The sequence below is a fragment of the Perca fluviatilis genome, chromosome 3 (genome assembly GCF_010015445.1).
Source record: "Perca fluviatilis chromosome 3, GENO_Pfluv_1.0, whole genome shotgun sequence".
NCBI classification, from domain to species: domain Eukaryota; kingdom Metazoa; phylum Chordata; class Actinopteri; order Perciformes; family Percidae; genus Perca; species Perca fluviatilis.
The window spans coordinates 43,765,914-43,780,827 of NC_053114.1; the positions used below are offsets into that span (position 1 = coordinate 43,765,914).

Below are 14,914 nucleotides of genomic sequence, written 5' to 3' on the forward strand. Positions count from 1 at the left end.
AAATGATATCTGGTCTCATATCACGATATCGATATAATATCCATATATTGCCCAGCTTTAGTGGTCACCGTTGAGCTCTATACTCGGTCACAGTCGGTCTTCGACTTTGATGGCAGACGGGAAGCCTTCACATTGGCACAGTAGACACGGCAGCGAAACCACCGGGAGTCATTCATTTCCTCTGGAGATCTGTCGATTGAATCAACAAACTACTAAGAGCCTCCTGCACACTGGCTGCGTGGCGTGAGCGTGGCTCTGATTACAGAGAAAGACAACGTCGGCAGTATTGACGGCAAAATAGGCTCCAGAATATTTCCTTCTGTATTGACAGGTGCAATATTTGACTAATATTAATATATAATATTATTATTATTATTATTAATATAATTATTATTATTTTTAAATTAATATAATATAAATGTATATCTGCATTTATGTCAAAACGTGTCTAAATGACATACAGTACAGGCCAAAAGTTTGGACACACCTTCTCATTCAATGTGTTTCCTTTTTATTTTCATGACTATTTGAATGAGGTAGTCACCTGAAATGGTTTTACCTTCACAGGTGTGCTTTGTCAGGGTTAATTAGTGGAAGTTTTTCCCTTATTAATAAAAAAAGCAAAGGGTGGCTACTTTGAAGAATCTAAAATATAAGACATGTTTTCAGTTATTTCACACTTTTTTGTTAAGTACATAATTCCATATGTGTTCATTCATAGTTTTGATGCCTTCAGTGAGAATCTACAATGTACATAGTCATGAAAATAAAAAGGAAACACATTTGAATGAGAAGGTGTGTCCAAACTTTTGGCCTGTACTGTATAAACATCTTTTCATATTCTATTTTGCCTGGTAACGCTTCCACACTGCTTGCGTGTCACACAAGCGGTGTGGAAGCTCTAACCTGTTACCATGGGAGCCGAAATATAATCGGACACGCCACGCAGCTGACACGCTCACGCCACGCTCACGCAGCCAGTGTACAGGTCAGGAGCCCTTAGTGTTGACGCCTGTGCAGTACGCTCTGTGTTGACCTTGGCGTTCATCGGGTGCGGTCTAGGCTCTACCATAAATCTGCTCATTTCATGAAATGTCCGAAGCGCGTGCTTTCTCCCGACGCTTCGCTCGAGTCCTGGTTCTGTTTGGGGTTCCTGTTGGCGGGCAGAGCCGAGGCCTGCTCCAGCAGCCGGGCCAGGTAACGGTCCTCGGCCCTCTCTGCTGCCGACAGGCTCTCTGACTGGGACGGGCCCAGAGCCGGCGAGGCCGCCTGGGCCACGGGCGCCAAAAGCGTCCGCGGGAGCGTGCTGGAGGATCGGTCAGGGTTGGCAGCAGAGGAGTCCTCCTCTGTGGAGGCGTCTGAAATCTGCCGTTTCATGTTATCTACTTCTTCGCCCCCCGGGGGCCGGTAAGGTGGGGGCCCCGTCAGCGGGGAGCCATCGGGGGTGAGTGGCGCCCGGCTGTGGATGATGATGGGGTCTGGGGAAGGCAGCGGGGCCTCCTCCTCCTCTTCGTCGTCCACAGCGTCCAGATCCCTGGGGTCTTTGGAGGGGCTCTGGTCTGGGGAGATGGAGTCTGGCTGGTGGGAGATGATGTGGAGGCTCAGGCCCCCCCCCGCTCTGGGGAGCCCGCTGGCGGAGGACGGCTTCCCTCTGCAGGGCTGAACCGGACTCAGCAGCACCGGCGGCTCCTGGCCCAGAGGCTTACGGGGCAACTCATCAGGCTTGCCTGAAAACGAAACAGAAAGGTTGAAAGAAAAAGTCATTCATTGGAATTTATACCACGGTCTGGGTGAATACTCCATTCTGATTGGCTGCAGGGTGTCCTTTAAAAAGTGATGTAGATCAGTGGTTCCCAACCTTTTTTCCTCGGCGCCCCCCCTACTCATGTCTAAGAAAAGCTGAGCCCCCTGTCGTGGAAGTTTCCTTTGCAGCAGGGATGAAGTTTTCAGAGTTTAGTAAAATGAAACAAATAAGACAGTCTGAGACTAAAACCAAGTTGGGTTTTTGTATTTTATTAAAAGATATATTTGCAAATATAGGAGCAACATGATTTCACAAAAGGCCGCAGCCCAGTGTGGAGTCAGTTTCTCAAATGAGTGAACAGAACACCAGGCTTATATGCATCTTCAGAGTGACAGCACACACGCACTTGGATTATTATGACGCTACAATTTTGACAGACAATCTGATACACATGAAGACAATCAGAGGAATACAAGAGACATCTTGGAGACATCTCACCTCCTCCTCCCTGTACGACTTTCACCCCCCAGTTACATCTTAACTGGCATGGGAAAACTAGAGAGTTTCTAGGGTTACCTTGTACCTTTATCGGTTCAGGCAAACAGTGCTCACATAATGTTCCAGACTGGATGTCTCACAAAGTTAGAATCAAAATCTACATGTGGGAAATGAGATAGACTCTTTCAGCATTTGTGAGAGAATTAAAATAGAAATAAAACATAAAATTATAAGGAATTATGCTTAAATGTAATTTTTCCCATTACACCCCCCAAAACCGAAGTTGAGGTAACTCTCGAGATAGAGCCTTACTTTCTTTTTTGATACAGAGGAGTTATCAGCACTGTTACGTTTCGCCGCCATGTTTCATTCATAAAATAGTGATGCAGTGGCGGCAGGAAAAACGAGGATACAGCAAAATATATAGTTTTCATACCGACTTTTGTATACATTATATATGTGTTATCATAATTTGTTTAACATGTGCAAATATTTTGTTTTTTTTTCCTCAACCTCAAACCAGATAAAGACTTGCGCCCCCCTGTGATCTTTGCCGGACCCCAGGTTGGGAACCACTGATGTAGGACACCTACTAAAGGTTCCGGTGAAACTGTCTGTTTACTGTTCTTAATGAATGCGCTACATTAAATCAAAAAGGAAATGTGGATTTATTATTTCCGACTCTTCCTCTTGAACACCACAGGATGGCGCTAAAACACACAGGCTGCAAGAAGTCAGTTCTACTGGCCCTCTGGACTGACTTTGTTTCACAGAGAATAACGTTATCTCCCATCCCGTCCACTGTTCAGCTCGCTTCGGTTTCTGCCCAAATCTTAGAATTTTTTTCCCAGCGAACCGGTATCGATATCGAGGTATTTGGTCAAAAATATCGTGATATTTGATTTTCTCCATATCGCCCAGCCCTAGTTGCACACATTTAAGAAGTAATATCTTAAAAATCAATAGGTTTTTGTCCCTCAGTGCATATTGAGGTTGTAGCCGTTGCCAAACAGCTGTGTACCTGGGGGAGGAAGGTCCAGCTTCATCTTCCTCAGTTCGGTCATGGAGGCCTGAAGCTGCTCGATGATCACGTCGTCACTGTGGAAGAAGGTCTGAGAGATCCTCTCCTGCAGGAACTCTCGGAGATCCTCCAGAGACATCTTCAACAGACGCTCTGCACGCACACGCACACGCACGCACACACACACACACACACACACACACACACGCCAACACACACACACACACACACACACACACACACACACACACACACACACACACACACACAGTGACACACAGGGACGCAACATTTTTCAACTTTCTGCTAATATATATATAGATATATTATGGGACTTTTTTGCAACGAAAATTCAATTCAATTCAATTTTATTTATAGTATCAAATCATAACATAGGTTATCTCGAGACACTTTACAGATAGAGTAGGTCTAGACCACACTCTATAATTTACAAAGCCCCAACAATTACAATAAGTCCCTCAAGAGCAAGCAGTAATGCGGGGGTTATGAAATCATGCAAGCCCCGCATATTTTGCGCGGAATTCGGCAATTTATGCGGCGAAAATGCGGCTTATTTGAATATAAATATGCAGACTTTGGCTGATTATGCGTTGAATTATGCGATCGCATAATCACGATGTTTCTGGAGGGGACTGACTATCTGGGTCACATGAACTTATATGACATATAACCAAAAGACATATCCTGGTGTTGTTTTGACTGAAAGACAATTTATACAGTTAATCACAATCATCTCTGAGACAATGAATTGTACAGCCAACTGGTGGACTGTCCCAGCTCTACTGGTCCTTACTCTTGTGTATCTTCAGGATGGTGTAGGACATGGCGGTGAGGAGCCTCTCTCCCTCCAGGATGAAGATGTCCCACAGCCGAAGGGTCAGTGTGAACGGCGTCTGCAAGAACGCCAAAACAACCAGTCACCGTCACTTCAAAACGGGATCAAAATATATATATATATATATTTTTTAAAAAGGGGTCCTATCTTGTATCCTTGGAGGTGTGTTCAGGTGCATTCTGGGCGCACTGGTCTTACAGGGAGGTGTGTTCAGGTGCATTCTGGGCGCACTGGTCTTACAGGGAGGTGTGTTCAGGTGCATTCTGGGCGTGCTGGTCTTACAGGGAGGTGTGTTCAGGTGCATTCTGGGCGCGATGGTCTTACAGGGAGATGTGTTCAGGTGCATTCTGGGCGTGCTGGTCTTACAGGGAGGTGTGTTCAGGTGCATTCTGAAGCGAGCTGGTCTTACAGGGAGGTGTGTTCAGGTGCATTCTGGGCGTGCTGGTCTTACAGGGAGGTGTGTTCAGGTGCATTATGGGCGTGCTGGTCTTACAGGGAGGTGTGTTCAGGTGCATTCTGGGCAAGCTGGTCTTACAGGGAGGTGTGTTCAGGTGCATTCTGAGCGAGCTGGTCTTACAGGGAGGTGTGTTCAGGTGCATTCTGGGCGTGCTGGTCTTACAGGGAGGTGTGTTCAGGTGCATTCTGGGCGTGCTGGTCTTACAGGGAGGTGTGTTCAGGTGCATTCTGGGCAAGCTGGTCTTACAGGGAGGTGTGTTCAGGTGCATTATGGGAGTGCTGGTCTTACAGGGAGGTGTGTTCAGGTGCATTATGGGCGTGCTGGTCTTACAGGGAGGTGTGTTCAGGTGCATTATGGGCGTGCTGGTCTTACAGGGAGGTGTGTTCAGGTGCATTCTGGGCAAGCTGGTCTTACAGGGAGGTGTGTTCAGGTACATTCTGGGAGTGCTGGTCTTACAGGGAGGTGTGTTCAGGTGCATTATGGGCGTGCTGGTCTTACAGGGAGGTGTGTTCAGGTGCATTCTGGGCGTATTGCTATCTTGAGGCAAACGCGCCTGGCTTTTAAAGGGAATGGGAGAGGATCTCTGATTGGTTGATGAATGGGAGATGATCTCTGATTGGTTGATTGCATGTTACGCCCAAAACACACCTCTGATTAATGAAGACACTAAGTAGAGCCCTTTAGAACCAGGCGCCCGGACCCTTTTTACCACCGTCAAACTAGCAAAAGTGGATTTGGACACGCCCTAAACACACCTGCACCAGGCGCTCCACACCGTGAGCTCAGATCGTTAAAATAGGGCCCGGAGAGTAAAACCCGAGGCCGGGCAATTAAATATAATAACCCACTTCCTCCATTCAGGCAGGATCGTATCAAAAATGACTTTATTGAGATTTGTTTTAATGCTTTTGATGCTTTCAGCCTTTTTGACTTCTTTTTGAACATTTGACACTTTCTTTTAAAAGCTTTTTGCAGCTTTTTTTGGTGATTTTGACGTTTTTTTTGTTTCTTTTCTTCAAACGTTTGACTGTTTTTTTTACGCTATTCTAAATGTTTTTTTCAGTGTTGTTTTTGGTACTTTTGACGTGTTTTTATTTTTAATTTTAAGTCTTTTTTTGAGTTTCTTTTCTTCAAAGTTTGGATTTTTTATGTTTGTTTTTCTCGCTTTTTTAAAATGCTTTTTCTGCTTTCTTTTTGGTACTTTTGAAGTATTTTTTTGAGTTTCTTTTCTACGTTAAAAAAATTCCTAAAAATAAAAATTGTTTAAAAAAACTGACTTTGGGCAAGTAGATAAAAAAAATTAAAAAAAAAAATTAAAAGAAATTAAAAAAAATTAAAAAAATTAAACAAAAAATTTAAACTTGTTCAAACAGTTGAACCCTGATATCACTGCTACTGGTCTGGATGTGTTGCTGCAGGCGGTATCACATGTCAGTCTGGAGTCAGGAGGGTTTGTTGGGTTCCCTCCCAGACCTCAGAGACGCTCCGAGCCCAGCCACTCCGCAGGACAGAGAAGTGCTGACAGCGGCTGAATCCTGCCAGACCACCACCACAGGATTGTGGGAATGCACGGAGGAGACTAATAGCGGTTTAGCCTAACAGCTCTTAATGCTCTCTCTTATAATGCAATGTCCCAGAGCTCAAATTTCACCCGGAGGTTTTTATGCTGAAATCGTGTAAAATTATCTTTAGAAAAAGGCAATCTGACACATTCCTCTTAGGGATATCTTGGAAAATGACTTGCCGTTTCATATTAAAGTGCTCATATTATGCTTTTGGGCTTTTTTCCCCTTTCCTTTATTGTGTTATGCATCTTTTTTTGTGCACGTAATAGGTTTACAAAGTGAAAAAGCCGAAAGTCCATCCTTACCATCTCCAACAGAAAACACTGTTCACCAACTGCTCCAAACAGCTCTATTGTAGTCCAGCCTTTACTTCAGAGACACACATGGTCACTTTGGAACACACGTTATAATGCTCGCCTAGCTGCTAGCGTAGCACACACTCATACTCTGCTTCTGACTGGCTAGTAGTCCTTACCTAGCTACTGCCAGGGCACGCCCTCATACTCTGCTTCTGACTGGTTAGTAGTCCTTACCTAGCTACTGCCAGGGCACACCCTCATACTCTGCTTCTGACTGGCTAGTAGTCCTTACCTAGCTACTGCCAGGGCACGCCCTCATACTCTGCTTCTGACTGGCTAGTAGTCCTTACCTAGGTACTGTCAGGGTACACCCTCATACTCTGCTTCTGACTGGCTAGTAGTCCTTACCTAGGTACTGTCAGGGCACGCCCTCATGCTCTGCTTCTGACTGGCTAGTAGTCCTTACCTAGCTACTGTCAGGGTACACCCTCATACTCTGCTTCTGACTGGCTAGTAGTCCTTACCTAGGTACTGTCAGGGCACGCCCTCATACTCTGCTTCTGACTGGCTAGTAGTCCTTACCTAGCTACTGTCAGGGTACACCCTCATACTCTGCTTCTGACTGGCTAGTAGTCCTTACCTAGGTACTGTCAGGGCACGCTCTCATACTCTGCTTCTGACTGGCTAGTAGTCCTTACCTAGCTACTGAGCATGTGCGACTCCCAACAAAGATGGAACAGAAGTGAGATGCCTCACTCTGCAGCTAAAACAGAGAGCTCAACACACAGGGTGAAAAGAGGAGCTGCAGCAATGTGCAGTACAACAAAAATATGGTGTTTTTTGAAAATTAAACCATGTAACACCTATTCTGGTACAACCTCTAAATCCAATTATGAACCTGAAAATGAGCATAATAGGAGCACTTATAAATAAAAAGGATCTATCTCTGTAGGGATCCTTTCCATACCGTTGTCAGACCCGTATGGCTCGTGTCCACGGTGGCGTTTTATGCGGCAGGGATCGCACCGTTTCCCAGCGTTGGACGCTTGGTGAACCACTAGCAGTTTTCCGTTTCTCTTCACTGACCAGCTGACAAGCAAAGAAAAGGAGGCTCCACCCTCCGACAGCCGCGACGGCTGCACCTGATTGGACGAACGCGTCACTACACGTATCTTTGACGGTATTACTACGTGTCTCTTTTTTGACATTTGTCGCTTTTTGTTGCTTCTTTTTGACGTTTTTGTCGCTTTGTTTCTGACGTTTTTTGTAGCATTTCATTTGACGTAAAGCCCTACAGAAGTCAGTAAAAACGTTCCTTAGCCATGATAGAATTTACCAAAACAAAGATTACATTTGTAGAAGCAGGCTCACAGCCTGAATATGAGAACTCTGCTGCTTCTCGGGGAATTTCTGGGTCTCAAAGTCGGTAAATCTGCCAAATTCTGCTTTGAGTGTCGCGTCATCGCAGATCAATGGCAGATCAACCGCGGGCCTTGAGTCTGACACATGTGCTCTAGATAATGAAGGAAGTGACAGGCCTGACAGGCTGCTCTTTCAATATGGCGTCGCTGTGTTATTAAGTGGAGGTGAGATGGAGAGAGGAAGAGACATAGGAAGTAGATACAGAGAGAGAGACACATACATAAAGCAGCTACTTGTAACACATATAGATATAACACGAGGGAGAGAGAGACAGTTAGTGCTGTCAGAGGCAGAGAGAGAGAGCGAGAGATAGAGCAGAGAGAGAGAGAGAGAGAGAGAGAGAGAGAGAAAGAGAGAGAGAGAGAGAGCAGACAGAGAGAGAGAGAGAGAGAGAGAGAGAGAGAGAGAGAGAGAGCAGAGAGAGAGAGGGCAGAGAGAGAGAGAAAGAAAGAGAAAAACAGAGAGAGAGAGAGAGAGAGAGATAGAAAGAAAGAAAGAGAGAGAGAGAGAGAGAGAGAGAGAGAGATAGAAAGAAAGAGACAGAGAGAGAGAGAGAGGGGGCAGAGAGAGAGAGAGATTCAATAGGGCTGCAACTAATGATCATTTTAATCGTCGATGTATCTGTTGATTATTTTCTGGATGAATAAATTAGTTGTCTCCAAAATGTCAGAAAATTGTGAAAAATGTGGATCAGTGTTTCAGCCTAGAAACTGTTCACATTTAAGAGAACTTTTACTCCTTTTAAATGAAAAATGACTCCACTAATCTCTAGAGGCCCTGCTCCACTACAGGCAGTTCCCTCGTTCTGTTAGGAAACCATCAGCTGAGATCTCACCAGATGTTTCTTCAGCTTGGGGACGAGTTTGGAAATGATCTGATCATGATGTGCCTGGAATCGCTGAAGTTTGGGGAACCCGGGAACAAAAAACCCTGAAGAAGACAGAACAGAGAGAGCAGAGAGAGACTGTTTAATCCCGCTGTGTAACCAGTAACAGGGCCCTGAGAGGACACTGACTTCAACATTCATTCCCTTTTCTTTTGTCGCACTTCATGTTGAAAACCTGTTTATAGGGGGCGCCCCGGTAGCTCACCTGGTAGAGCGTGCGCCCCATGTACCCCGTGTAAGTCTCAGTCATTACTAGGCAGTCCTTCCAGAAAAATATGAGTTTTTTTGTGATTGTTGCGGGGCAAAAATCCTTGATTATGCGGCACATTTTCTTAAAAAATGCGATGGAATATGCTATATGATATTTATGCAGTTTTATGCGATGAAATTGCAAGAACTTGCAAAAGCGGTTTGATGAAAAAGAGAAAAAACATCACTTTTCGTTGATGTTCACATCGCGTAATTACATCACTTCATAACGTTTCCATGGCAACAGGGGGCTGCTCTTGTGTGAAGTAAACGCAACATTTTTCAACTTTCTGCTAAGATATATTATGGGACTTTTTTTGCAACGAAAATGCGGGGATTATGAAATCATGCAAGCACCAAATATTTTACGTGAAAATCAGCAATTTATGCGGCGAAAGTGCGGCTTATTTGAAGAAATTCGCCCCCCCCACAAGGTATCAACCAATCATCAGGCTCGAGGATTATCTGTACCGGCATTTTATGTGTCTGATTTTAATGATTTTAAGTTATATAATTAAAAAGTGAGCCACTTTGGCTCCTCTAATGCAGGGGTCTCCAACAAGTAGCTGGAGAGCTACCGGTAGCTGGCGAGCAGGTGTCCAGTAGCTCGCCAATAGGTTGACAAACAGACACAAAATGACCCCGATATTAAATGTGAAGTAGCTAACTTTGTGGGCCATAGACGTATAAAGTGGTAACTTTTTCTTGGACCCTGATGGGAATATTGTCAGTGCTAACTTTGTGGGCTAAAAGAAGTCTAAAATAGACATGATTTTTCATAAGCTTTGGCTATTGCGATTTCAGCAAACAGTAGCTTCATTCAGCGTCTGTGTGTTGTGTAAATAAATGTAAGCGATGTGATGCAAGTAGCCATTGGCTACTTTTGTTATTTTAAAGTACCCCTCAGATGAAGAAAGGTTGGAGAGCCCTGCTCTATACTAAAGAGAGAGCATTTCAAGCAGCGCCAGTGGTCCACACTTCCTGTCTCCTAAAGGGGCGTGGCCTCGTTTGAATGCGTCATGAACGTTGCGTACGTGGATGAAAAGTTATATCTGAATAACTGGCAGCGGCCAAGGATTGGAATCCAACCTGCGGCCCTTTGCTGCATGTCTTCCCCCTCTCTCCCTCTCTCTCTCTCTCCCTCTCTCTCTCTCTCTCTCTCCCCCTCTCTCTCTCTCTCTCTCTCCACTATCCTGTCTACAACTGTCCTAAACATTCAAGGCCAAATGCCCCAAAAAATGATTTGTTGGCTGGCGCCGTCTCACCGTGCATGCCGTGCTTCTGATTGGTCAGCAGCTGCGACAGCGCCCAGAAGGCGTCCTCCTCGTTCATGTACATCAGCAGCAGGGCGGCGATCTGACTCATGCCCTGGCAGTAGCTCACCTCCTGCAGGGGGGAGGGGGGGGCAGGGTTAGTAATGCTTCCACTCCATTCGCCGTTTACACACTCAAAACACACCTCTTCAGACTAGCCTTCCACGTAAAATAGTCATACGTTTCTCCACAGATAGATACTGCTTTTATTGTTTTAATTGCTTTTAATATGCTTGTTTCATGTGTTGGCTTTATTGTTGTTTCATGTGCTAAATGTGCAGGTTTTTACGGTGGCCCGACAGCTAGAGGAGACCCCACCTATCTACAGCTAGAGGAGACCCCACCTATCTACAGCTAGAGGAGACCCCACCTATCTACAGCTAGAGGAGACCCCACCTATCTACAGCTAGAGGAGACCTCACCTATCTACAGCTAGAGGAGACCCCACCTATCTACAGCTAGAGGAGACCCCACCTATCTACAGCTAGAGGAGACCCCACCTATCTACAGCTAGGGGAGACCCCACCTATCTACAGCTAGAGGAGACCCCACCTATCTACAGCTTGAGGAGACATCACCTATCTACAGCTAGGGGAGACCCCACCTATCTACAGCTGCTAGGAGACCCCACCTATCTACAGCTAGAGGAGACCCACCTATCTACAGCTAGGGAGACCCCACCTATCTACAGCTAGGGAGACCCCACCTTCACTATCTACAGCTAGGGGAGACCCACCTATCTACAGCTAGAGGAGACCCCACCTATCTACAGCTAGGGGAAACCCCACCTATCTACAGCTAGAGGAGACCCCACCTATCTACAGCTAGAGGAGACCCCACCTATCTACAGCTAGAGGAGACCCCACCTATCTACAGCTAGAGGAGACCCCACCTATCTACAGCTAGGGGAGACCCCACCTATCTACAGCTAGAGGAGACCCCACCTATCTACAGCTAGGGGAGACCCCACCTATCTACAGCTAGAGGAGACCCCCACCTATCTACAGCTAGGGAAAACTCACCTATCTACAGCTAGGGAGACCCCACCTATCTACAGCTAGAGGAGACCTCACCTATCTACAGCTAGAGGAGACCCCACCTATCTACAGCTAGGGGAGACCTCACCTATCTACAGCTAGAGGAGACCCCACCTATCTACAGCTAGAGGAGACCTCACCTATCTACAGCTAGAGGAGACCTCACCTATCTACAGCTAGAGGAGACCCCACCTATCTACAGCTAGAGGAGACCTCACCTATCTACAGCTAGAGGAGACCTCACCTATCTACAGCTAGAGGAGACCTCACCTATCTACAGCTAGAGGAGACCGGGATGAGCCCTATTTCAACAAACGGTGGCGTATCCCTTTAATATATTGTTAAATTTAAATAATTAAAACATTTAAAAAAAAAAAAACTCCCTAAAAGAGCCTTTCTTTGATGTCATTTTTCAGTTTTTCAAGAATCGGTTTAGGAATCGTAATCGTTTTAAAAAGTACCGGTTCGGCATCGGAATCGTAAAAATCCAAACGATACCCAACCGTACACATGCACAGCACTTAAATACACACAACGCCACCAAATACACACAACGCCACCAAATACACACAACGCCACCAAATACACACAACGCCACCAAATACACACAACGCCACCAAATACACACAACACCACCAAATACACACAACGCCACCAAATACACACAACGCCACCAAATACACACAACGCCACCAAATACACAAACACTCTGCAAATACACACAACGCCACCAAATACCACAACGCCACCAAAAACACAAACACTCTGCAAATACACAAACACATACCAAAATACACACAACGCCACCAAAAACACAAACACTCTGCAAATACACACAACGCCACCAAATACACACAACGCCACCAAAAACACAAACACTCTGCAAATACACACAACGCCACCAAATACACACAACACGACCAAATACACACAACGCAACCAAATACACACAACACACACACAAATAAAAAAAGCCACCAAATAAAACAACGCCCAAATACACAAACACTCTGCAAATACACACAACGCCACCAAATACACACAACGCCACCAAATACACACAACGCCACGAAATACACACACAACACACAAGCCACCAAATACACAACATGCCACAAATAAACCCACCATACAAATACACAAATACGCAAAACAAACACCAAATACAACAAACAGCCCCCAAATACACAAACACGCAAATACACAAACAAATACAAATACACAACATACCACAAATACACAACGCCACAAATACACAAACAACGCCAAATACACAAACGTAAATACACACAACCAAATACACACAACACAACCAAATACACACAACACCACCAAATACACACAACGCCACCAAATACACAAACGTGTTGCAAATACAGAAACGATGCAAAAAGAAAAGCACACCTACACCGTACTCGCCTCTCTATAGTGCGTCGTTTTGTCGACCCCGTGAGGAGTTCTACACAAAACTGTCGGCGCGTCCACGTGATACAAGCCTCCCGTGATCACACACCTCCCCCCCCACCTCCCCCCACCCCTTCTCCACACAGTTGCTAGTAGCCAAGGAGGACACGGAGGATTATAAAAACATGACAGACTCTTCAGAAGAGGTCATTATCTGCACTCAAGTTTCTGCGCGGGAAAGTTGCCGGACGCCACGATCTTCTGAACATAGTCCTACTGAGAGATGCAGAGAGAGTGGTGCGGAGCTGATAGTCTTAATTATCTTTGTAGCAGCTCATTTGGCAACGTTCATTAATATCAAAAAGTTACGCACTAAAGCTTTAACAGAAGTGTATATTGGTGTTGTCTGGTTCGGTGTTCTGTCACTTTTAAAAACCCTTGTGTGGCCGTTTTCTAAGGGACTGAAGCCCGCTACGTTCTTCCCAGTTTATGTTTATGAGGGCCGGATCAACATCTGCGAGTGGCCGGATGTGGCCCACGGGCCATGAGTTTGACACGTGCTCTAAACTTTTAATACGGTTAATTTCCACCAGCTGTGGATTTAAAAAATGTGATGTGATAATAAAATCCGGACCGTTAATCAGATACACAAAGCTCTGTATCAGCACGCTCTTAACTGTCCACAACCACGAGTGGAAAACAGGAATATGGAAAAAGGAAACTTGCAATAGATTTTTATCAGTTAAATCAAGTTACAGCGGTATTTGCGTGTTTCATGCGATGAAGGAACAGCCACTTACTGTGTTGTAGACTGAATATGCAGAGAGGACATGGAAAAGAGCCTGCTGCCTGCAGAGAGGAGAGGAAGAAAGCTATTCACAAAATGTCTGAATGATGTGGCTCTGATTTGCGTCCGACATTGTTTCCTGTCTGCTCCACTATAGAGTGTGTGCGCCATTCGTTACTAGTCTGGATCAACGGAAGTACATGTCTAATTGGATAATTGCCCGAAACAACAACAACCTTCGAGCTAGCAAGGTACACGCTGAAAATGTCAAGTTTAGAAGAACATTTTTCACCATTTTTGTTGCGTTTTCTATAATGGCGAGGAACGTTTTTTTGCTGACTTGTTAGGGCTTTAAGTCGACCAAACTGTAAGTGAGACTATATGAGACATGCACTAATACAGCCAAAGATATTTGACAGTTTCGATGAAATAAAAGCATGTGAATAACCTCTACATGTCTGTGATTCTCATGTTCTAGTGTGGCCCTTAGTGGAGTTGAGTGGAGTTGAGTTTGACACCCCTGGTTTAAAGTAAACTGGGGTACAAACATACACAAACTCTCTATAATAAAGAGAGCTTATGAGACTGAGAAGAAGAAGAAGAAGAAGAAGAAGAAGAGGAAAACACAGAGAACCCCAAACAGAGAACAGAGAGAACAGAGAGAACAGAGAGTGAGCCTCTGAAGCGACGACACAGCTTCACAGTCTCTATAAAAAGGTTGCTTTTTTGCACGGCTGCTGAACTCCTGTTAAATATTGAAACATTTCGCTGCCGCAGACTTTTCCACTGCCGCTCCCAAAACAGGCCTGCGGTCTATTAAAACTGTCGGTGACATCACACTGTGACGGGATCAGGTTCCCTCTCCGAAACACAGCCGGCTCAGTTCACACAGAGGTCGCAGAAAATAAAACTGGTCTCCGCAAAAACGAAACGGACACTTTTGTGTTTTTAAATCCTAACGGAGGAATTCTGAAACCTGGAAACGTAAAAATGTTATACACAAAACCTGCAAAAACCTGCAAAGATGAGTCGATTAGTTGAATTAATGGGTTAATTAACCAACTATTTTGATAATCGGCTTGTTTTATGTAAAACTTCTCTGATGTCAGCTTGTTAAATGTGAATATGTTCTAGGGGTGGGAATCACCAGAGGCCCCACTTATTGCGATTTCAAACATATTGCAATATTCTGCGATATATTACAATGTATTACCTTTTTTCCAACTTCAAATTTTTCCCCAATTTCAAATGATGTCCCCAAAAGGAAACTTTGTCAACATCTGTTTTATCTACATTTGTTCATCTCACTTCAATTACATTGCTGCAAAATCAGATTGTCAAGCAGACAAACTGACCAACACATACATATATATACA

General features: G+C 44.9%; 1 protein-coding gene across 1 annotated transcript in view; it reads right to left on the reverse strand.

Moving 5' to 3' along the window:
- Positions 1-777: 777 nt before the first annotated feature.
- Positions 778-14,914, reverse strand: part of LOC120556522 (USP6 N-terminal-like protein) — a 31,373-nt gene continuing 17,236 nt past the window's right edge. Inside the window, exons 7-13 of the mRNA XM_039796164.1 lie at positions 13,552-13,600; positions 10,263-10,383; positions 8,698-8,792; positions 7,408-7,582; positions 4,078-4,194; positions 3,264-3,416; positions 778-1,727 (exon numbers count right to left, since the gene is read on the reverse strand). Of these exons, the coding sequence (XP_039652098.1) occupies positions 1,081-1,727; positions 3,264-3,416; positions 4,078-4,194; positions 7,408-7,582; positions 8,698-8,792; positions 10,263-10,383; positions 13,552-13,600 (1,357 nt within the window). The 3' untranslated portion in view covers positions 778-1,080. The remainder of the gene's footprint in view (positions 1,728-3,263; positions 3,417-4,077; positions 4,195-7,407; positions 7,583-8,697; positions 8,793-10,262; positions 10,384-13,551; positions 13,601-14,914) is intronic.